Source organism: Eptatretus burgeri, chromosome 3 (assembly GCF_056783735.1).
Source record: "Eptatretus burgeri isolate ZD-2024b chromosome 3, Ebu_testis_v1, whole genome shotgun sequence".
In the NCBI taxonomy this organism is placed as follows: Eukaryota; Metazoa; Chordata; class Myxini; order Myxiniformes; family Myxinidae; genus Eptatretus; species Eptatretus burgeri.
In genome coordinates this window covers 7,245,003-7,269,107 of record NC_140963.1, presented here as the reverse complement: position 1 = coordinate 7,269,107, position 24,105 = coordinate 7,245,003, and the positions used below count along the sequence as shown (strand labels likewise).

At 41.8% G+C, this 24,105-nt stretch overlaps 1 protein-coding gene across 2 annotated transcripts in view; it reads right to left on the bottom strand.

The window, feature by feature from the left end:
* LOC147029351 (polyunsaturated fatty acid 5-lipoxygenase-like) overlaps window positions 1-24,105 on the bottom strand; it is a 117,746-nt gene that overhangs the window by 6,624 nt on the left and 87,017 nt on the right. The window contains exons 12-15 of one of the 2 annotated variants that reach the window (XM_085872351.1): window positions 12,867-12,985; window positions 11,672-11,772; window positions 10,576-10,743; window positions 8,593-8,943 (exon numbers count right to left, since the gene is read on the bottom strand). In XM_085872351.1, the coding sequence (XP_085728477.1) occupies window positions 8,815-8,943; window positions 10,576-10,743; window positions 11,672-11,772; window positions 12,867-12,985 (517 nt within the window). In that variant the 3' untranslated portion in view covers window positions 8,593-8,814. Of the gene's footprint in view, window positions 1-8,592; window positions 8,944-10,575; window positions 10,744-11,671; window positions 11,773-12,866; window positions 12,986-24,105 lie in introns of those variants that run through there. The other variant, XM_085872350.1, reaches the window with a different exon arrangement.

Below are 24,105 nucleotides of genomic sequence, written 5' to 3'. Positions count from 1 at the left end.
GAGCTTTACATTCTGTCCCACTCATGCATACTTGGCTAGAGATGGTCCAACCAAGGTCTGTACGCTGGACCCATGGTGTTCTTCTCAGTCCATTTTGAGATTCTCTCACTTTGAGGGGCTCCGGAGAGTTTCTCCCAATGAGAAGGATGAAGTTGACATCCTCCCTCAGTTCTCAAACTTTAACCAGCAATAATATGAGGTGGAGAAACTGTAAACACAGGTCTGGAGATGCGATCACCTTCCTATCACAGTGGATGTGAGGATTTTCGATGATTGTTGGCAGTCATTCTCTTTTCCCATTTGGGCATCCACTATCAGGCCATTCACACATCTTCCTTCTGCCGTGATTGTGTCTGCCGCAGGTGGTGAGCTCAAGGGGTAATGTCAGACCAGGAAGATTTAATGCATCAAATAGTTCTGGATCTGCCAGACAGACTGGTCAAGTATCACACACACATAGACGGAGTTTGAGGGGCGATCTTGGTGATAGATCTTGCATAGCCCAATCTTGGAACAACATCGTGCTAAGGGACGTGTCAAATGCCTGTTGCATTTTGTGTTTGCCTTCATGGTTTTGGTGTTTTCCTCATGCTTCTCATTCTGGGTCTTGCCACCATCTCGTTTGGAATTCCATGCATGAAAGAGGCATGCTCCTTGCGTTTGCAAGTCGTGCACTGCACTTCAGTATTGCTGTCTTTATATTAAATCTGTGGTTATCACCACACTTGAAGTAGAGACCTTTGGTTTTGAGGAAGACCCTTCTTTCTCGGAAGGGTTTCCTTCTTCATGAGATGCATTGACAGATGATGACTCGGCTTGTCATGATACCAACAGTTTATTGTGACTGGTAGTTGCAGTTCCAAATTCATATGTGTAGACATCACCAAGACATGAAGGGGGAAATTGAGACTTCTGTATATTCTCCCCCTTTCTGTCATCCGAGAATTCTGTTGGCTATACAGGTATAACTCGGGGTCATTACGGAGTATGGCCTTTTCTCTCAATAATTTGGTGGGTGTTGTGAATGGTGGGTTGCTGCCATTTGTAATCTTGTATTTTGAGGCATGTTTCCTCCAATTGTTGTGGATGTGAGTCGGTAGCTTTTCAAGAATCGGTTGTAGAATGTGTGAGTAGTTGAGGATGTTGAGGAGGTAAATCATCCATTTGCACAACTCTGTTTGTACACAGATCCGCAAGTGCCAGAAGCCAGCAGTTTTCAACCACCCTGAACTTTGGGAAACAAGTGAGTTTCTCAATGACTTGAGTGGTAATCTTTGTAGTATTCCCAAACCTCCGTTCAAGCCCTTTCCAAGCTTCTTGGTAGGTGGCCTCAGGATCATAAATGTCGTGGTGTCATTCTCGGTTGATGAGCTGTCTCACTTCACCTTTGGTGTATTTCGCATGGAAGGAGAGTCTGTGCATTTTGGGGTTCCGAGCCTGGTAAACCATGGTCTGGAAGTTACAGCACTAGGGTTGGAACATAATTGGGTCACTGTGGTAGATGGCTGGCACGTGTCGGCCGGCGCTGGCGAGCAAGGGATATCGCTGATCTCTCGTTATATGAAGAGGAGAAATCTTTGGTTCAACCTTAGGCTTGTCTGGTGACATTGTGGGAAAAAATGAGGGTAACTCATTGAGTACACCATTCACAAGAGTCAGAATTGTTGTCTGCTGCTCCTTGGCAAACTCAAGGGGTTGGAACGAAATTTGGAGTTGGCTGTTCGGCGAAGGTTGAACAGCAGTGTCGGTTATGTCGTAAAACTGTGCCACATGGTTGTTAGCTGACTGTTGGGGTGAGGTCCAGAGGAGGTGCCCCCTTTCTTCTTGTTCAGCCTGCAGGAATGCATTGGAGCATGCTTTCTCCACAGCAGCTATTTGTCAGGCTGGGACTATCTGCAAGTAGCCACTGCTGTTGCTTGTTCCAAGTTCAGCTTGGATCCCAGCTGTTTCTTGGTCCGCTTTCAGCTCGGCCTCGGCTCTTGCTTGGTTTCAGCTTGGCCTCACGTTTGGTGACGATCGCTTCATAGGCCGCATTCTAAGCAGCAACGGCAGCAGCAAGGCTTGAGCCTGGGCCCGGTCACTGAATGATGAAGATGACCTTGAAGATCCTGATGACTTATGGTTCCATTGAGTCCTGATTGTTGAGAGGCAATTGATCTGGTTTCTCTGCGATGTATTGCATCTTATCCAATGTCTGAGCTATAACACCATTGGTGTTGTCACTGTTGTCATGATGGGTCTTGTAAATGTGAAAGGCATCTTCCTGATCTTCACCAGTCTGCACTTGAGCATACAGGTCTTTTAATTTGCACCAGGTGTCTGAGTATGCTTGAAGCACCGAATGGGTGTTGGTGGGGTCTATTTGTATGAGGTTTTCGTTGTTAGTGGCATCTTGAAGATTATTGAGGGTTTGCTTGGTTTTCCTCCATTGGTCAACAAGCTTTATTTCAACTATCTGTATGTTGTTGTAGACGACCTTTACTGGAGGACGTCTTTCCATCTGCGGGTATTCCATCAGGTCCGTTTCACTCAGGGTGTGTTCCTCTGGCTGTGCAAGTGAGGTGCTGCCACCGGCTCTGGCTAAAGCAGTAGAAGAGGAGCCGTTGTGAGGTAGGGCTGACACCGTGTGCGAGGTGCTATCATCAGGTCGGGCCGGCGCAGCATGTGAGGTGTCCAACATGGGGATCTTTCATTCTTTACTCTCCAACACTTGATTATTAAATTGATCCTCATGCAGAGGACCCTTCCAGAGTCAATCACTCTCCAATTAAAGTCAATCACTCTCCAACCAAAGTCAATCACTGTACAGGTTTCTGTTAAAGCGAAGCTCAGAGAGAATGATAGCTCAAATTTCACCAGCATGTGTCAACCGTTATACCAAGAAAATGTCACGTGCAGGCACAGAGACAGGGTCTTATAACTGCTTCCTTTAATACGACGACGACGACTGCAAAAACAAAACAAACGTACGACAGGATGTTTTCCAAGCCACAATCACAATAAAGAAGAGAGAAAAGAACAATTTGCACCGCAAAATAATGGTGAACGTTATATTGTGAGAACCGTTATGAACGTCAAAATGCAGAGATTTCACACCGACCAGAATATGATGAAACAGAAAAAATATTGTGTCATTACTCACCTGATTATAATTCTGTGGAGGGTGAAAACAAGAAAGAATAACTAATTATAGAGCAGCAAAGATCATCACGATACTACATGACCCAGGTGGCTTGTAAAACAAACCTCATCAAGTCTCGCTATATGTCAGATATGGAGGGCACCATGGCAAAGACCGAGTTTCAGATGAAACTCTGCCCAAATGGGTAATTTTCAATCTCAGCTCCACCCATCTTCACACCTTAAAGATCCACAGAATGAGAAATTCATCTTTGGTTGAATGAATAAATATGGCTTCACTTCACCAGGTTTTTTCTTAAATAAATATCTTCAAACGAAGATTTTAATGTTTTTGGGTGTCCTTGTCGGCTGATTGGTCCCGCCCCCCCCAAAAAAAAAAACGGCGATGTGATTACGTTATATATCACAAGACCCACCAGTCATCTCAAGGGTACTTTCCTATCTATCCGGGTTTTTCCCGACATCTATATATCCGGGTTCTTCCCACCATCTTTGTTCTTTGTTTCTTTCGAATTTCTTTCTATTTTTTTCACATTTCTCTTCATTCATTCAAATTCTTGCTTTTTTCTTTTCTTTTATCTCTTTTACTCTTTATTTCTCTTTCTTTGTCTTTCTATCTTGGAGAAGGAAATCTTTGCAAAAAAAATTGGGTTTGAGGGTTGTGGAGTTGCAGCTGAAACCCGAATCCTATCCAGGTTCATCCTGATGACTCCATCTTTACTCTTTACTTATTTGGGTTCCTTCTGATGACTCCAATGCAGTATTTAGTCTTCCGTTTGATTTGCTCCGGGAGTTATGTTTACATGCGGCCTACATAAGCTCTGAACTCTGAAAAAGTAGTGAGGATGCCAGCTGGATGTATTGTTGCTGGTTGTAGCAATACAACCAAAGATGCTGTGAGTAGGCATGTTTTCCAAAAAGATCCAGCTGGAAGGAAAATTTGAACAACCAAAGTAAAACTGACCAGAGGCAAGTGGAATGGCCCAACTGCTTCAAGCGTCATTTGCAGCATCCATTTTGAAGATGATTCATACGACACCGGCCTGTATTCCCAGTTTGGGATGAGTAAATTGAAGCAATTAAAAGCTGACATCCACACGAAAATTAGTGATAATTTTAAGCAAATGTAAAATCAGAAAATGGACAGAATAGCTGCGGAAAAGGGGCCATTCAAAAATGTCATTAATGTGTGGGGGTATATGTCCAAACGTTATGGAGTATATGTTTAAGTATTACGGGGTGTTAAAGGGGGCAGGGGGTGCAAGTCCAAGCGTTACGGAGTGTTGCGGTGGGGGTGGGTTATTTCCAGTGCCGTTACGTAATGCTCATTAATCAGTCAATGACGACTTTATTACATGCACCCTTTATTTAAAGATACAAGTATTTAATGATACACTATTCAATACATTAATGTATATATTTATGCATATTTGACTGTACGTACTGTAGTGTTTCTCCAATTGTTGTACAGTTGTGTTCAATTAGTGTTCGTTAACCTGTTGTACGTGACTCACTCACTGCATGTACATTGTGAGGATAGTCCCATCCATAAAAGGTCCCCTGACATGCAAAAGTACTGAAATTTCATTTATATATGTCCTATAGGAGTTTTTCATCGTGATTTCAGATCCGACAATGGTTTTTCACAAAAATCATTCTGTAAAATGTAAAATTTAAAAAAACAAACGTCTTCGGGAAGCCCATAAAAATTATCCTGAAAGGCGCGTAACCAACATGACGTCAGCTACAGTATGACAAAAGCTGCACGTTAATTACTCGGGTTGGTGGTCTATGTGATTCTATTGGCTTGCTGTGTGTTTCCACATTTGATTGATCGACTCAATCGCTTCGTTCATTTCTGCTTTAAAAAAATCTAACATTTGGTTTTGAATAATGGATGGCATGGACTTTCACTTGTCTGGTAACGACAGTGAGTGTGAGAGAAATGAAGGATTTTGGTCTGAATCACATGGAGAATTGTCGGATAACATAGTCGTGGGAGGTGAAGTTCAGGCAGCTGGAAATGAAGTACGGCCTTACCAGTTCGAGCCCGAAGCAGGACAAGCAGAGAAAAATGGCGACTAAATTCCCGGCGTTCATGATGATCGGGAGGACATCGAAGGAAGATTCTGAAATAACAACTGGTAAGACTAAATCCTATTCGTAATTCAATAATGTAAATTCGACTTGCATACTGCTCGATATCAGAAATATTTCACTGAGGTGACGTGAACAGCGCAGCGCAGCCGGCATGTTGCTTTGCGGCGAATTAATCACAAACAAGGCTGGCGCATGTCATCGGCCGTATCTCTCCTCGCATAAAACGAAGCAATCTCGCTGTCCGGATACGATGAAAACTTGTGTGCAGAACAAACCTTGTGATACAATTGTCTCGAGTAGTCCGATAAATCTGACGTTCTGTTGCATTTTTATTCCTGCTGTCATCATGTAGCACCAGTAGAAAACAATGAAGAAAAGAGAATAATAAAATAAAGCCATAGCACGTCAGATTTATCAGCCTACTCGGACGGATGACGGATTTATCTGCCTCGTCGGATGGACGACGGATTTATCGGACTAGTCTCGACTCTAGAGTTGACAAGTAACTTGTATTAGCATGCACACAATGTATAAGTCAATGCGTAAGAGTCCCGAGGCTATGAGGTTGTGTAATAGGACTGATAAATTTGTCTTTCATAGTTGTGCAAACATTTTTTCCCCTTTTCTTTTATTACAGCATTTTGGCTTAATATTAATGAATAGCAAGCCAATGGAAGCAGTACCCTCACTTTAGAATAAACCCATGCATGTCGAGTGCAGCCATACCTGGTTTGCACGTATGTGGAATCGTACCTATCCCAGCAGGCTGGTTTCAACGAACAATTCAATAAGCTGCAAAATGTGGGTGCAGGTTTTTCACATTGTTTGATTTTAAAATTATCTCTTTGCGCCTTGAATGATGCAATATTAATCGTTAGTATTTTACTTTTATGTCCCTGTAATTGTTTTTTTTAATGGAAAGGTTCAACAGTCACATTTTATATTTTGTGTACATGGTATAGCCCTTTATTGTGCATACATGTATTGGATTTGTATACGACTACGACAAGGTTGTAAAGGGATCAGTAATTGCCTCATGATTATTGTGCATACACGGCTCAGAAGCAGAATTTATTGTCTCTGTGTGTGAGGAATGAGGGGTTGGGATGAATAGAGGGATGACTGGAGCCCGTGCTCAAAGTCACTGTCTTCAAAGTGGGCGCTGCAAATGACGCTCGTGTCACTGGGGTCTTTCCGGTTTCCCCTCGTCAACTTCACTTTAGATGTCCATATTCTCCGACGATTATCATCTTTCGGGAACACACGAAGGCTTACACCGTCTTTGCTTATATTGAGGGAGGCATCCTGCTACGATACATCTTGCAGGCATTTTCGAAAGTACGGCTAAAACTCTTAAAAACTTTCGCGAAACAATCACTGGAATTAAGACGATCACAGAGATTGCACTAACATGTGCAAAATGCATTTGTACGTACTTTATAAGGCGCGCCACATCTAGACTCTCGAGTCAATCCACTCTGTGCGAGTTACTGTATGTGACGCTGCGATTCGCTGGTCAATATTTTTAAGGGGCGGGGCATAGCAAGTTGTGAATAGCTCCAGAAATGATTGAAATATTGCTCTAATTATCCCATTTTTGATTAAAAAAAAAACATGGGTGATTTCTTCACTTGGAAGGTCAAGTTAACATATAAATAACAAGAAAGTTTTGCATGTCAGGGGACCTTTCAGGTAATGAGCATCTACATGTCTCGGATTGCACTGTACATCTGGACACGAGGATTTTTAAAGTGATTCTTCACCATTGAGAGACGGGGCCAAAGGATATATTGTATCACACGATCTCTCAAAACGTTGTGGATGAATGACAAAACTTGGTGGGTTAGTTGGTTATGTGACAAGAACAAGCTGATTCAATCTTGGAGGTCCGGATCCAGATCCAGCATACCAGTGGGATACAAAATGTGAACTGTTCGGCCTTGTGGAAGTATGCACTCTACGGATTGCAGTTCTAGTTACCACAATAATTACAGGGAAGTGTTACATCAAAATAGCATCAAACTCCACATTTACCACATTCTAACTCGACGATTTCCCATTTACCAATTGTTCTTGCCGAGTCTTTCTTCGACGTCACCCAAATTGTTGTGAATTCATGATGACCTCGGGTTCATGCATGCATGGTATGACAGTGTGGAGACACTGTATGTGTCCCAAATAAGTCATCAGTGTTTTTGTTAACATCTTTGCAATTTGGAAAGAGGGAAAGAATAAATCTTGTTGTTTATCTCTGCACTGTCAAAGGGATTGTTTTGTCAGCCAAGAAGAATGCTTGTGAAATAACACAGCTGGTGCTTCCCAGTCCACTGGGGCACAAAAACATGTAGGAGGTGACCTTGCTAATGCAAGATAAGGAAGGGGAGAAGAGCTAATGTTGTACTTTCTGTACGTTCTTATCAACAACACAAGCTTGAAGGGAGTTAATGGTTTTAAACAAGATAAATCCTGCTGACAGGCAGTCACGCAAGAGTCAAAGTAAAATTGTATACAAGGCAGAGCTAAAACTGAGCTTGCCAGAGTTGGTCTATGCGGACTACTGTGTGTTCCCACCACGCTCCATATGCGCATATGTTTTGATGTGAAATAAACTCTTCTCTACCGAAGATCGGTGTGGACAGAACTTGATCTCAACAACAGTACCTTCAACATCATGACTTTAACTATCGTCATTATCTGAGGATTCTTGATCAAAAAATTATTCGTCAAATTTACTTTCTGATGAATAGGAAGCAAGTTGTGCAGTGTGCTGAGACAATCCCATCGGTTCCGTCACACAGATAATGTAATGACCATAACAGGTTTCTGGAACTTTTCAGAGTGGTACCTGCTAGGTTGGGTGTTTTTTTTTAATTTAACTTTAACGCCTCAAATAATTACAAGAATTAAAAACCACATTCAGTGCTTCAATCATTACTTAATCTGCATCATCACATCAAAAATGTGTTTTTTAATTTCTGATTCTCTGGACCATCAATTACGAAAGGCATTGCATGTAAATCAGCTGTGCAAAAGGACAGGTCTCCAAGGGAGGTTTTGAATCGTGTTAATAAAATAATTCAAGGGACCATTACACAAACAAACAGACAAACGGACCCATATGCAATATCCTCGCCTTTGATGAGGGTAATGAATAAAACAGGCATGAAACGACAACAGAACGAGATGGTATTCAATGAACACTTACCCGACGCAGTTTTGAGAAGGACTTGGTGCAATCAACCTCTTGTGGAAAATTTGTAATTACATCTGTCTCCACTTCTGAGGTAAACGTGTACCAATTATACTTGTAAGCCTTAACAAAGTATCTTTTGTTCTCGTCAAAACGCCAAATTGTACTTCTTCTTCTTCGCTTTATTTCACCAGCCGAGCGACAATGACTGAAGCGATTATAATGATTCAAATTTCTAACACGAGGAAGTGGCATTGTTTCTGGGCATGAGGCTTTTGTTTAATTCACCATGTAAGTTCTGAGGGGGCATGCATCATCCAAGTTCGATATCAAATGGTCATGCAACATGTGGTAAAGTTTCAATTTCCTCCGTTGAACGGTTCTCAATGTTCCTTCTTAATAAAATGCAGACACGTACATTTATACGTGACGATTTCTTGACCCCGCTTTTCGCTTTGCCCATGCGGCGTTAAAACAGACAGGTCCGGTGAGGATTTCTTGGCTTTGAAGAGCTTCAATAAAGGAGGCAAAATCCAAAGTTTCAGCAAGTATGGCTTGTTTTTGGAAAGAAAAAGAAAAACGCCATCGTATTGCATTTTGTGTAACATTATATGAACATATACCGGAAGGTGATGTTTTCAAACATTACTCCAGAATATACGCAATATGATAAAAACGAACACACAGAAGTGACCTATTTTGTGATACATGCTAGGAGTATATATTGTTGTGCTTCTGGAAATAGACCTGGGGATGGATCATTCAACAGATAAAGGGATTCCCCAGATATTTCATAAGTAAATGTGCTTGGTCAGATACTTTCCCCTGTATCAGGGATGAGGAGAGTGCATTGTAAGTGTTAGCATATTCCATCCCTGTTGTGATTTACCACTTTCTTGAGACTGTTCCATCCATCCATTCGTCCTTCATCCGTCCAGAACCCTCACCCTTTCCTCAACATCTCAAACGCAGTATATTCCTCCCTTTTGTTTCAGTCAATTTCAAGTACCTTTCATCCTCAGTCCTTTTGAACCCTTTTCCCATCCTATTTCGTCCCCCCCCCCCCGCCAACTTTCCACACAACAACATCAACACCACAACCCCACCGGCACCACAATTACAACAAAACGCATTCAAGACTGACATTAGCACTGTCAGTACCATCATCGGGCAAGGCAGTACCCACGTGTTCAATACTGCTGTCAGAAATGCTAACGCTGTGCTCTCAGGCACACATACACTGTGGAACCAACCCGCTGGGCCAATGGAGAGAGGTACAAGAGAGTCGATGGTCATTGCCATGACCAATGCCACACCTCACACCAGGCTCAATAAACGCCCCAAGGGAGAAAACGAACCACTAGCCGCTGCTGTCTGTCTGCCAAGCCGCTCCTGTCTGCCAAGTCGTTATTGTCTCCTGAAGCATGGGCTGTCAGACAAACCGGCTGATCCATTTGAGCGAATTGTGCTGACCACAAGCTGACCAAGTGGTTCAGAGGGTGAATGCAGCACGTGGTGTTGTGGCGTGTAGACTCCAGCAACACATGCACATGACATTCCAATACCACACATAAATACGCACCGCATTTCTCCTCCTTCCCTTTCCTTCCATTCCCTCCACTTTGGGATCAACATGGACCCACTTGCTTGTGTGGTGTAAGTGAGAGACAGCAACCATGCCTCGATCTTCCTTATTTCTTTCTCTCAATCTTTCTCTCTACTTTCCTTGTGTGAGTGCGGCACACTTGTCCATTCTGAAGAAATTAAGATTGCTTCAGGGGAACTTCGGTGCTCGACGGAAGACTGTTCTTGTGTGTCTGCACCTTGTGAACACTTGATTTGTCAATATGTGTTTGCAAAATATTGTGTTTTGAATTTCATGATTGTAATCACATGCCATGCCTTGATAAACTTTTCAAACCTGCTCTGTTGTTCTTTTCCTTCATTGGTTTGACATCGTGTGGACATAATAAATGGACGGGAAATGTGCCTCAGTTATTCACTGGCTGAGATATGGGACCGAGAGCACCCCTCGTGAAACCCTGTCGACCCAGAAACTGTTCCAATATAATTCTGGACAAATTCACATGTGTCACTGTTCAAAAAAAACAAACTTAAGCGATGAAAACAAGATGGACATTTACCTTTTCTACAATCTTCGAAGCATGGCTGTTGTAACATAGGAGGAAACAAGTGGTTGCCACATCAGGAAGGGTTGACATGACATCAGCCATGTTGGTGGTGTTCTTTGCAGTCAGGACCGGGTGCCGCATTATGAAGAAGTTGTTGTATATCAAACCGTACCAATCAAACTGCACAATAAACCCACTTGGGTTAGGGAGCTTGAAAACAATTTTCAGAAAACAATAAAGTTAGAAAACCCAACAGATGTATCATGCATTTACCAGTGGGGACCCTCGGAACCTCCGTGATAAAAGCCCTTGCTCGAGAGAATGCCACAAAGTTATTTGGGTGGTGTATAGGGAACAGACCACTGCCACGATTGCTCTCAAAAATAAAGCAAAATAACCTGGATTTGAAGCAAAAACATGCCCACTGCCTTTGCACATTTCAAATACATCTGTGGTTATATAGCTCAGATAGATTCCAATTGCATTGGCCCACATGGTGACACTCGAGGCCTGAAGCCAAAGGACTCCATGTACTGTGGCCTTCACAAGGCCCATAAAGCCTATCAGCTCCAAGAATTTGACATTTGATGATGCTTTTAACAATCACTTTTGGTTGTTTTAAACTGAAAGGCAAACTTATAAGGAGGGCATGGTGATTGTGAATATGACAGCTTGATGTGGTGGATGGCAACATGTGGTGAAGTTTCAATTTCCTCCGTTGAACGGTTTTCGATGTTTTTTTTTTTGTCAACCGTTATCTTTGTCAATCAAAGATGTCTTTTGCTTTGCATAGCATGAAAATGGCATCCATATAATTTTTTTTCAGGTTGCAATTGTGGGTGGAGTCAGGCTAGTTTTCCAACCAATGGTGGAAAGGAGAGTTACAGAGGGACAGAGGAACAAACAAGCATATTATTATATCGGTGAAAAAACAAGAGGCCATTTAGCCAAGTCAGTCTTTGTTACTTTGACTCAGTACAGTTCGTAACCAAAAACATATTCCAGTTAACGTTTGTTACTTTGATTGGAACAGGTTATTTGTGAATCTCTTATCCGTAAAAATAATTCTCGTAACAAATGCAATTATCTTGAATTTAAAAACACTTACCATAGTTCCATAACTATAACTGAAAATGGCAGTGAAGGTAAAGATGACAGCAGTGAGGAAGTCTTTGAGATCAAGCACGTTGTTGAACCGAGTTGGCAACCCTGTGAGTGTGCATAAAGAAAGGGTTGGAGGTCCCACAATGTAGAATGAACAAGAATATTCATTTAAATTTACAGTAATTTAAAGCCACCTTGAATCAAATCCCAAAACTAAACATTATCCCCGTGTGGGGGTGACGGTCATCTCTATAATACTACAAGTTCTCAATGTTCAGTTATGACTGAAGACTACTGCGCAGTACGACTGCGCAGCTCGAACTGCACAGTTTGGTGAAAGATGACTCGGCAGTTTGGCGCGCGCGCACGAAATTATATTTTGAAAATAAATGCCGACGTTTACATTTCGGGTTTTGAAACTTTTGCACCTTCGGTGGAAAATGTATCAATATACAAGGTCAGCTGCTATGGAATGACACCATTCACTAACTTTTACCATGCCAAGTAGAGAATATATAGCCTCCTGAAGGTTGGGCAGTTTTTGCAAACTTTGAAGTCACGTGACGCGAAAACGAAAGCGAAATTCGAAAATCTGTCCTGACCAAATTTAGATATTGTCCCATACATTCATATGCCACAATCAAATTCAAGATCGCTTGAGAAATGTAGGAGGAGATAGATTTTGAAAATCGTCATTTTCGCATTTTTTGCCAACTTTGAAGTCACGTGACACGAAAACGAAAGTGAATATCGAAATCCGCCCTGACCAAATTTATATATTGTCCCATAGATTTATATGCTACAATCAAATTCAAGATCGCTTGAGAAATGGAGGAGGAGATAGAATTTGAAAATCGTCATTTTCGTAACTTTAAAGGCATCATGACCTTGACCTTAACCTTCCGTGACCTTGAAAGTCATACAATCGTGTACGTCTCATCGACCTCTATCAGGATCACGAATGACCAGATCTCCCACTTCAACCTCATTGTAAACGGACGGACGGACAGACGGACGGACGGATCAAAGGACATCAACACCCATATTATTAGGTCATGCTTGAAGAGATGACCTAAAAAGGGCATAAATACGCTCCCATTCACTCGGCGAAACTGATATCAATTTCCCTTTACAGTGGGGTTGTATAACCGGATAAATGAGCCCACAATGCATGTTGCATAACTTTCTAGATGTATTACCTGTGGACTCCATCGATAAAAATCCTTCAAATATCTCTTTAATCCATTCCTGTAATTCGGCATCCTGAACAACATCGTCATCACTCTTGTAGAAAATGTCGACTATATCTGAAACAAAGCTGGGATAAAACAAAACAAATTGAAATCTGAATGAACTCCAAAATTCAAGAAGAAACATTCATATTTGATTGTGTCTCCAGTACCAAGTTGTAAGGTCAAATGGTCCAACAACGAGATACTCACGATATACCAAATATCTTCCCAGTGGTTGTCTCAGTGTGTGTGTGTGTGTGTGTGTGTGTGTGTGTGTGTGTGTGTGTGTGTGTGTGTGTGTGTGTGTGTGTGGCGTACGTGTGTACGTGTGAGTGTGTACGTGCGTGCGTCTGATACTATCACGATGATGTGATGGAGTGCAATTCTTTGAATATACATACAAAAAAAAAAAAACACACGCACACACACCGACTCATGTGTATATATATATATATATATATATATATATATATATATATATATATATATATATATATATATATATATATATATATATATATATATATATATATTTTACAGCTTGGTCCCTTTATTGCAGGGTGGGGCACTGTACCGGAGAGATGCGTCGTGACCCGAATCGGGGCCCTCATTGGGCCCCAGCCACCACTCGACCTGACCTTCATGGCCGGAAGCGGCCTTACTTTACATCCGGCAAGACATATCCAAGGTGCGGAATAGTCTCGCCCCGAACCCCGCGATATGAATCGCCTTGCTTCATCTGTACACCATACGGCATGAGCGATCCGGGTCGCACAGCATGCCTCTGCTTGGTCGCAGCTGTATCGACTGGGAGTTGCGGGAGGATGTCTGCCATTTGCGGGAGACAATTGTGGCCATGGTGGTGAGCGAAGACCGACAGGAATTCGCCACTGTGAACCAACGCGCAGACCCGAATGAAGATGTGTGCTATTCGTGCCCTGTTCTGTGCGATGATAAATTATCACAGGGCTGCGCGCTGGTCCGCCATTGAGCATGTGGTTATCTATCCCTGTGATGATCTTTACAGGTGGTGGTGTGCGCGGTGCCGGCCCTGATCTGTGTCATGAATTGAAGGAAAGGATTGGATATATTTATTAGATGCCGAAATAGGTTGAAAAGAATGTGCCGCGTGCGTCCTGAACAGTGGGTGGAGGTTGTTTATTGTTTGCTTCGATTGTTGACCTTCGCGAAGGCGCATTCTTATTGTGTAGGGTGTGGCTGCAGTTTTTACAGGTAGCCGTCTGAGCGCGGTGCCTGATTGGATTTATTTCAGGAATAAGAGGAAAAGTGTTGGAATCAAGATAGAGATATAATCAGACATAACTATGAGATCCACACAAAGCACTTCGTCCCACTTGACCCATTAGACGTGAGGGAAAGGTCTAAATGAATGTTGTGGAAACTGAATTATTAAAATGCAATTTATAATAATGTAAAAATGCAAGATTTACTTTAATACTTCAACAAATAATTTAACAAGCAGTCATAGACTGGTACTAACGAAATCATCAACTTGACCTCTGACCTTGTCTAATAAAAGCTGTCTCTCGAGAAGGTAGCGACGCAAACCAGAAGTTTCTACGATAATTCTGTACAAAACCATCAAAAATCGAATGTTTGACCTCACTGTGACCTTGACCTTTGACCGATTTTGACCACAATCTAATCAGCGCTAGCCATCACCCTCCTGAATCACGTGGTGTAATTTGACATTGGTAGCTTCTTCCCTTCTCGAGTTATAACTTTTTTTTGGATGTTTGACCTCACTGTGACCTTGACCTTTGACCGATTTTGACAAAATCTAATCAGCACCAGCCATCACCCTCCTGAATCACGTGGTGTAATTTGACATTGGTAGCTTCTTCTCTTCTCGAGTTATCGTGCCTAAAACAAACACACACACACAAACAAACACACAAACAGAGGACGGAAGTCATAAATATACTTAAGAAATCTAAAGAATTCAAAAGTAATAAATGTATATGCTGAGAGAGCCAGTAAAGAGTGGAATACACACATTTCTCTGATTTATTCTTCAACAAGCTTGTAAAACTTTATCTCGACGGTGACCATCTTAGTCAGCAGGGTAACACATGACTCTCTCCTACCTTCTCTCCCCCCGCTCCCCCCCCCACATCTTCCCGAAACTGTAAACAAACTCCAAAAACAAACCAAAACCCCACTATGGAGCAAATTTGAAGTCCACACAGGTCCATCTGGTATCTTGTTAAAAACTGTACATGTACACTCAATATGCCATGTAATCTGAAGTCTTTGGCTCGCAATATCATTGGGAGTCAAGGTGTTCCTACTATGCACAGGAGTGTCTTTTGTTTTACTGAATAAACGGCTTGTAGGAGATGTGTTCAAAAAGTATCCAACCTTTGTTCATAAAAAATACTCGTATCCAGAAACAACAAACTTACACTAATCTCCTTCAAAGTTGTCTCCTTGGGCTGCCACACACTTCTCCCAACGGTTCTGCCACTCTCGGAAGCAGCGCTGGAACGCCTCTTTTGGGATGGCGCACAGCTGGTCCGTCGCATTCCGCATGGTCTTCTCTCGACTGAAATCTAGTCCCTTTCAGGGGCATTTTCAGCTTGGGGAAAAGCCAGAAGTCACACGGAGCCATGTTGGGAGAGTAAGGAGCCTGACGAAGCACAGGTGTGTTGTGTTTGGCCAGGAAACTCTATCAAATGTGAAGAATGGGTGGGTGCGTTATCGTGATGGAGCTGCCAATTGACCGCTGCCCACAGGTCTGGCCGTTTGCATCGCACAGTGTCGCAGAAGTTGAAGAAGTTGAAGGAGGTGGTATCCTGCATCAGCAGGGTCTTCACTTGGTCAATGACGATCTCATTTCGGGATATTGAGGGCCTACCAGAACGTGCTTCACTTTCCACTCATGTGCGACCATCTTTGAAGCGGTTGTACCACTCTTTAATCTGTGGTGTCCATTGCTTCGTTCCCGAAGGCCTGTTGAATCTTGGGGATCGTTTCCACTTGGGAATCGCCAAGCTTTACACAAAATTTGATGCAGTAGCGTTGTTCAACTTTTTCTGTCATTTTGTCAAAAACGAAAATCCGACGGCGCTCACTTACACTTCCTCACTCATCGGCGGTCTGTCGGCGACTGACAGCTTCTGCGGGCGGGAAAATATTCACGCATTTGAATTAGGATTGCCTACATACGTGCACCAAACCACGCCTCCCTAGCTTCATTTGTTTACGCACGAAAAATTAAGGTTGGATACTTTTTGAACACACCTCGTATATGAACTTACGTTTTTCTGTCTTGAGGTAGCAAGAAACTGCTCCCACAGTTTGGCGACGAAGGATCGGATTGATAGCCTCCATCCGAGGAGAGGGGCTCTGCCTAGTTGTAAGTGAACGCTGGTGAAGCCAAAAGTGAGAGATCTCTGCTGGAACATGTGTTTCTCCCAGGTAGATAAGCTCTCCACGGAGGGTTGAGCAGTCTCAAACCAAATTTTTAAAGATAAGGACATTTACAAAGCTATTTGTTGGGTGGAAGAAAAGACATTTTTAAATTTTATTTTAATATATATATATATATTTATATATATATTTTTATATATATATATATATATATATATATATATATATATATATATATATATATATATATATATATATATATATATATATAATTTTAATTTATTTTTCAGGAAATACGGAGTATATTCCTTCAAAATAGGATAACATCTTGGTACGTTTTGATAAACGTACGTTGCGCAGACGAGATTGCAGAGTTATGTAAAATAGCGAGAGGCACTGCGTACCGGATTAGGGTCGTCGAGTCGAGAGGGCGGAGAGGCGAAAGGAGGGCCAGAAGGGCTAGTAGCAAGGGCACTTTATTGCCAAAGGTTACGAAAGCCGGGGCCAAAGGATTTAATCGCTGTAAAGAAAGAGGAGCGCTGACGAGTGCTCGGAGCGATTTAAAGGAGTGCTGACAAATGATCGGAGCTATTACAAGTGCTCGGAGCGAAAAAGGAGCGCTGACGAGTGCTCGAAGCAATTTATGAGTGCAGTTATGGAAATCAGCATCGTGAAGCAAAGAATGGCGATGTGCCGACTCCCCGCAGGTCAAATGCCGAGTATATGAATGAGACCTTTTAGGCTAGTGGCCAAATGAGGTTTTGGGTGGCATACCCCTACCCAAGGTAGAACAAATCACAACCTATTTTTTCTTAAAGAGGGGTGTTTGGGGAGTTAGAAAATCATGGTTGTGAACCTGAGATCATTGCACAACATTTTGAAAATCACGTTTACATATGTACCACTGCAGACTGCAAAAATGGATTTAATCGCCACAGATTTTGCCTCATATTGGCTCATATATTTGTTAATACTGGTGCTACAAACACAAATTTGGTACCAAAATGTGAGGAATGATGACATATATATATATATATATATATATATATATATATATATATATATATATATATATATATATATATATATATATATATATCTGTAAAAACTATTTGTGATGTAATAAAGGCTTTTGTGTGACCGACAGGCAAAAATAGTGGAATTTTACTCAACAAATCAGCTTCGGGTTTACCAATAAATATCAACTAAACAATTAATTTCTTCATAAGTATTTGAGTTGTATTACTACGTATTACATCAAAATAACCCTCCAGCATTCTCCTTTTCAGAAATATAACTCATAAAGATAAATCAGTTGAATTAAGAGTTATTACCGAAACCATATGTCACCCCCCCCCCCAAAAAAAAAGTAACCGATGTATATGCATTAACCAAACAAGAATGATTTTAAATCCAGTTGCAGAAAATCAATTTTGAGTTTGATTGCCTTTTTCTAAAACTACTGATATATACTTACCTTTAATTATTTCATTTCAGATGCTTGTGCTGACAACTGATCTGCAATTATGGATCTGGAACCACCTGTTGTGAAGCGTTATAAAATTGACACTGACCACTGCATCATATGCTTTAAACCCCTCAACCCTAAAAAGCAAGAAGTTGTAAAGAACCCAACATTTAATGGTTTCAGTGCAATCTTCAAAGCAAGTCAAATCAGAAAAGATGACGTTTACGAAAATTTCTGGCCTTTGCAACAAGACATATTGAGTCTTGATTTGAAAGTATAATTCCACAAATCGTGTCGGGCCAAGTATACCAGCAAGTCAAATATCTCCACATCCAACCCCAGTGAGAGTGACCAGCAACCATAAACGTCTGCGGCAACAGAACACACAAGAATCAGCAGAAATGAAACAGCTGGGTTTGACATCAGGACTAACTGCTTCATTTGTGGAAAATCCAACACTTCCAGAAACAAGCTTACACCGGTATCTACAGGAACTGGACAGTCCACCAGAGAAAAAGTTCTGGCAGCAGCTGACAAAAGACAAGACAATAAAATACACATGCGCATGCTTGCCTTTCCAGATTTGTTCGCCTATGATGCCAAGTTCAACAGATTATGCTATTCACACTATATTTCAGAAAGGAACATCACTGCTGCAATTCGTAAATCAGGAGAGGAAACAATGGGCACATTACATGATGAAGCTTTTGATGAACTGAAATGTTATCTGGAACAAACTGTGTTCTCCAAAACTAAGACAGTGCCAACCCTCGTTCATCTGAAAGATGAATACGTTGGATATTTGGTTTCACTGGGTACCACGAATGCAGAACAAGATAAAACTTGGAAGTTGAAGGAGCGATTAACTAAATATTATGGTGACCAAATAGTCTGTGTAACATTTGATGGCCACACTGACATCATATGCTCTTCTTCTGTGACCTTATGTGATGCCCTGAGGAAAGCCACGATTCTGCAGAGGATGACTGATGAACCAGAATATGAAGACATCCCGTCTGATGTACCATCAGCTACAGATAGTGAAATGCATACTTTGCATGCTGCAGCTGGTATCCTGAGGAAGCACATGGCTGATATCGAGCATGTTGGAAATATGTATGCACCTATCGAGGAAACAGATATTCAGCACTGTGCAGAATTTGTTCCTAATACACTCTACGACTTTATTCAGTGGTGCACCAGTGAGAAATCACACACACGAATGTAACCAGCTGTAGTGATGAAGGTGTTATGAAGAACAACCTGAGGACGGTCGCCATTTGTCACAATATAATATCAGAGCCGTCGAGTGTACTCCACAATAACGCTTGGTTTAGCCTTGCAGGTGCATCATGAATTGGGAAGCAAGCATCTCATTGACATGCTTCATGAATTAGGACACGGTATGTACTATGATGAGGTGAGACGTTTCCTCACGTCTGTAGCTGTTGATCAAACTGCCTCGGAGGATATTTACATCCCCAAAGTTCTTCAAAAACTACGCTGCACCGACGATGGCTGTAGGCAGAGCAGAACATGTCATTGTATCTCTGCAGGACTGAGCTGCACTGAATTCTGCTCGTGCAGTGCAGATGATTGTCCAAATGTTGATGATTATGTTGTCTTTGACGACAGCACTGATGAAGAGCGTGACTGAACTTTTAAATGTATTACATGTATTACTTCATGTAATAGATGTACATAAGTTACAGTGCATGTTATGAATTCATTATCGTCATATGTGAAATAGCTTATATCAACATGATGTCTATAAAAGTCACTTTCACAATTGTGTCTGAATCTTAAGTCAATTATTCATGTTGCATATCTGCTTCGGGATTTATATCAGTCAGCATTAGTGGGGCGACATATGATTTCAGTTATAACTATATCATTTCAGCGACAATTATATCATTAGATATATTTTCAAAGGGTAAATATACTTGGATTATGTTGATGTAACAAGTATGACTGCAAGTCCAATATTTTTGAAGTAATTAATGTTTTTGTTGATATTTATTGGTAAACCCGAAGCCGATTTGTTGAGTAAAATTCCACTATTTTTGCCTGTATGTCACACAAAAGCCTTTGTTACATCACTAATGGTTTTTACAGATATATGTGTCATCATTCCGCACATTTTGGTCCCAAATTTGTGTTTGTAGCACCAGTATTAACAAATCTATGAGCCAATATCTGTGGCGATTAAATCCATTTTTGCAGTCTGCAGTGGTAGATATGTAAACGTGATTTTCAAAATGTTGTGCAATGATCTCAGGTTCACAACCATGATTTTCCAACTCCCAAAAAATCCCTCTTCAAGAAAAAAAAATAGGTTGTGACTTGTTCCACCGTGGGTAGGTGTTTCTCACAATTTTAGGCCCCTTTTTTAATTTGGCCACTAGCCTATTTGGGTCGAGAACTTCAAAGATGTGAAGTTGTGGACAGACAGAACAGAAAAAGCAAATATTTCATCGATATAGAATTGAAAACTTGAGAAGAGAGAGAAAAAAAAAATCGAGAGAGAAAAAACCCAAAATAAAACAACTCGAAAACCAGTCGATTGGAAAATCTGTGGCAGGTGGGCCGAAGAGAGCCTTGAGAGGAGCAGACGAAGAGTGTGAGCATAAATGGGTGTTTAAAAGACGCATAAGCTACCCTTAAATAAAAAAACAGAAGTACAGAAAATATTACCGGTGATAGCTCTCCTCCCAACAGCGCCACAGAACGAGAGAGGAGATACAAAGGCAAATGTGATCTTTAAGTCAGGGAATCCATACAAGACAGAAGAGATGGAGATGTGAAAAATAATTGAAGATAATAAACCAGCTGGGATGGAAGCTGAGAGAGCTGGTCCAATGAATGAACAAAGGATACTGAGCCAGGTCAGGAATTAACATCAGAATTATTTAATTCATCACGTACGGAACAAATGTGATATAATGTGAGGTGTTTATATTGAGTCAATGTTCTGAAAAGTGTCTGAAATAATTTGCATACAACGTATGTGAGTAAGTGTGTGTTGAACACATACACAGTTTTATACAAACGTGAGAGAATTAAAATAAAATCTACAAAAAGTTTGGGTTTTCCTTCTGTGCACAGGGGTGTCTTTTGTTTTACTGAATAAACGGCTTGTATATGAACTTACATTTTTCCGTCTTGAGGTTGGAAGAAACTGCTCCCACAATGTATATTCATGCAATAACTGTCTGGGGACCACTGTATGATGGATGCCATTGCCTCGGAGGCATGCGATTTCCAGAACTGCAACTATATATATACATACATACATACATACATACATACACACACACACACACACACACACACACACACACACACACACACACACACACACACACACACACAGAGTCCTCGACTTACGACGGTCTCGACGTATGATGTTTTGTGGTTACGATGCATCTCCCATAAATTATTTAACAGATTTATTTAAAAAAATTTTTAACTTGAAATGAAAAAAAAGGAGGAGGAGGAGGAGGAGGAGGAGGAGGAGGAGGAGGAGGAGGAGGAGGATAATGAGGATAATGAGGATAATGAGGATAATGAGGATAATGAGGATAATGAGGATAATGAGGATAATGAGGATAATGAGGATAATGAGGATAATGAGGAGTACACTTGACCTTAGCCAAAAGGCAGAAAGCAATAACTTTACAAGGTTTTTAAACCTCCTTTTGAACGAGAAACACGTCTATGGTTGAACGGCGCCAATTTGCGCGAAAACGAAAATTCAATCGAAATGGCCGCCCGTTCGGCACCTCCGTTGGAGCTAGGATTCTCCTTTAATGTCCTGCTATCAAACAATCCTGATGTGATTTTATTTATTTGGTTTATCTTGGGAGAAATATTGGATTTACTGTGTGAAGAACAACAGGAAGAGAGGAGCGAGTACGACGCGATGACGTGATTTCCTCCGAGCGTCAGAGCCGCTCAATGTGTAAAATGCCATCATTCCGGATCTCCCATAAATTATTTTTTGACACAAAAGTCGGTGTGTTCCGACTGACGTGGAAAATCGCGTAACGACGTGTCGCAGGAACAGAACTCCGTCGTAAGTCGAGGACTCCCTGTATGTATGTATGTATGTATGTATGTATGTATGTATGTATGTATGTATGTATGTATGTATGTGTATATATATATATATATATATATATATATATATATATATATATATATATATATATATATATATATACTAGTAAAGGTGCCCGTCTTAGACGGGCATCACTGGCAACATATGATAAAAGACAGATAGCATGAATGTATTTTAAACAATATATTATATCATTTTTATCCATTGATTATCATTCAGGTTTTCCACTTCGATGACATTACCATGTTGTTTAGTGACTACACAACGTGTACCATTCGTGAGTTCCGGAAGATCCACAGAGCGCATTAAAATTACAGAGCACCCTACTTTAAAGTGATCTAAAAGGCCGGATCAGTTTCGTCCACATATTCATATCTTGTAGATTTTAGCTGGTCAGAAAGTCATGGTTTTGTGAAGAAACTACAGCACATGGAAAGTGCAAATTAGTCAGGTATGAACTCAACTGTTTTCTCCCCAAATGGAGCATGATTCTATGAGCCGAACTCATCTTAGTGGTCCTCTAAAAAATGGGAAACATTTTTATTTCTTTTTTGTGCAATAATTCCTCCCATTTTGCAAATTGAGAACATGAACTGTTAAACTACCATAATCATCAAAACGAATTTTGAGGGGCCTCTTAAGGAAGACAATAATATCATTACTATATATGTCAAAGCTTGTTTCATTTCATGCAGTGACAAAAATCTGATGGTGGAACAAAAAAGGGGCGTGCCGAAATATTATATATATATATATATATATATATATATATATATAAAAAATATAAATATGTATATACATATATATGTGTATATATATTGGGACTCCGCCCCAGCGAGATGGAATGTTCCCCTCGCCCAATCGGGGGTGGTATCGCCTCAGCGCCGACTCCGCCCAAGTGAGATGGAATGTTCTCCTCGTCCAATCGGGGGTGAGATCACCTCAGAGCCAACCCCGCCGCAGCCAGATGGAATGTTCGCCTCGTCCATTGAGGGGAGGACACCAATCGCCCGATGCCTCCCGACCAACCCGGAGGTGAGTTACCTCAGAGTGGATCCCTCCACCCACCTGAGGGAGGGATAAGAAGGGTGGTGAGCTGTCTCACAGGTGGTTCAGTGGTTGAGTCGGTCTTGAGTGGTCTAGGTCTTGGTCTTGGTCTTGTTCCTGGGTGGTCGGTGGTCGTCTTGGTGGTCGTGGTGGAGATGTTTCATGGTGCTCCTGCTCGTCGGTCATCACTTGTGGCTGGCCGGGTTGTTCGTGGTATCCTGGCAGCGCTCATTGGATTCTGGGTCGTGGGTTCGAGTCCCACCATGGAGGGTTGTGTTGTAGTGCTGAAGCTGGGATCCCCGTTCCCTTCCATGGACTCCGAGCTCCACAAGGGTGAATCGGTGAAACCGCACGAGGCGGCCAAATACCCGGCCAGACTCTGACCCTCAGCTCGCCTTCCCTCCAGAGCTGAAGGGCCGAATAAAGACCCACGAGGTCCATTTATTTTGGGTGCGTGTGTCTGTCTGTGGCCAGTCTGATAAGTAGAAATCGTTTAAGTGATTGCCATTGTACATTTGCCTGCATTATTTTATATTTGTGGTTCAGTCCACTCTGTGTTTCCCTCCCTCCCCGATTATTGTAAAATAAACCCTCTTGTTAAATGTTCCAGTTCGTTGTCTGTGCTTTCTTTCATTGGCCTAGCATAGTTCGGGTTTGAGTTATAGTGAGGCCGATTGAGCCGTAAATTGTTATTTGGACCGGCGCGGCTTTGGCAATTCCCGCCTGGTTTCGCCAGATCCGAGTCGGTAACAGCGACTCGTTTCGGACAAAGCCGGCCGAGGGTGTGGCTTCTCCAGTCGCTGGACCACACGTCTAATTAGGTAAATTGGAATCAAACAAAAAAGACCGTAACCACGCGGTCGAAAAATTGGAGTCCACGGTCCAGTTAGTGGCCCGTCGACTTCGGAGTTATCCGGAGTGACGACCTTTAATTCCGGGTGTTCAGTGGGAGACGGCCCTACTGCTCCATCTAGTGGTCGTTCCTCGTCACCGACCCCTGGCCCACAACAAATTGGTGTCAGGAGTGGGATACGGACCCCTCCGCCTCCACAACGAAACTTATGGGACACCAATCACAACAATTAGTGTCAGGTGCGGGACTTGAACCCCTCCACCTCCGGGGTGCACGGAGCAACCCCCCCCCCCATTCCCTCCAAGTTAAGAGCATAAATTACTCT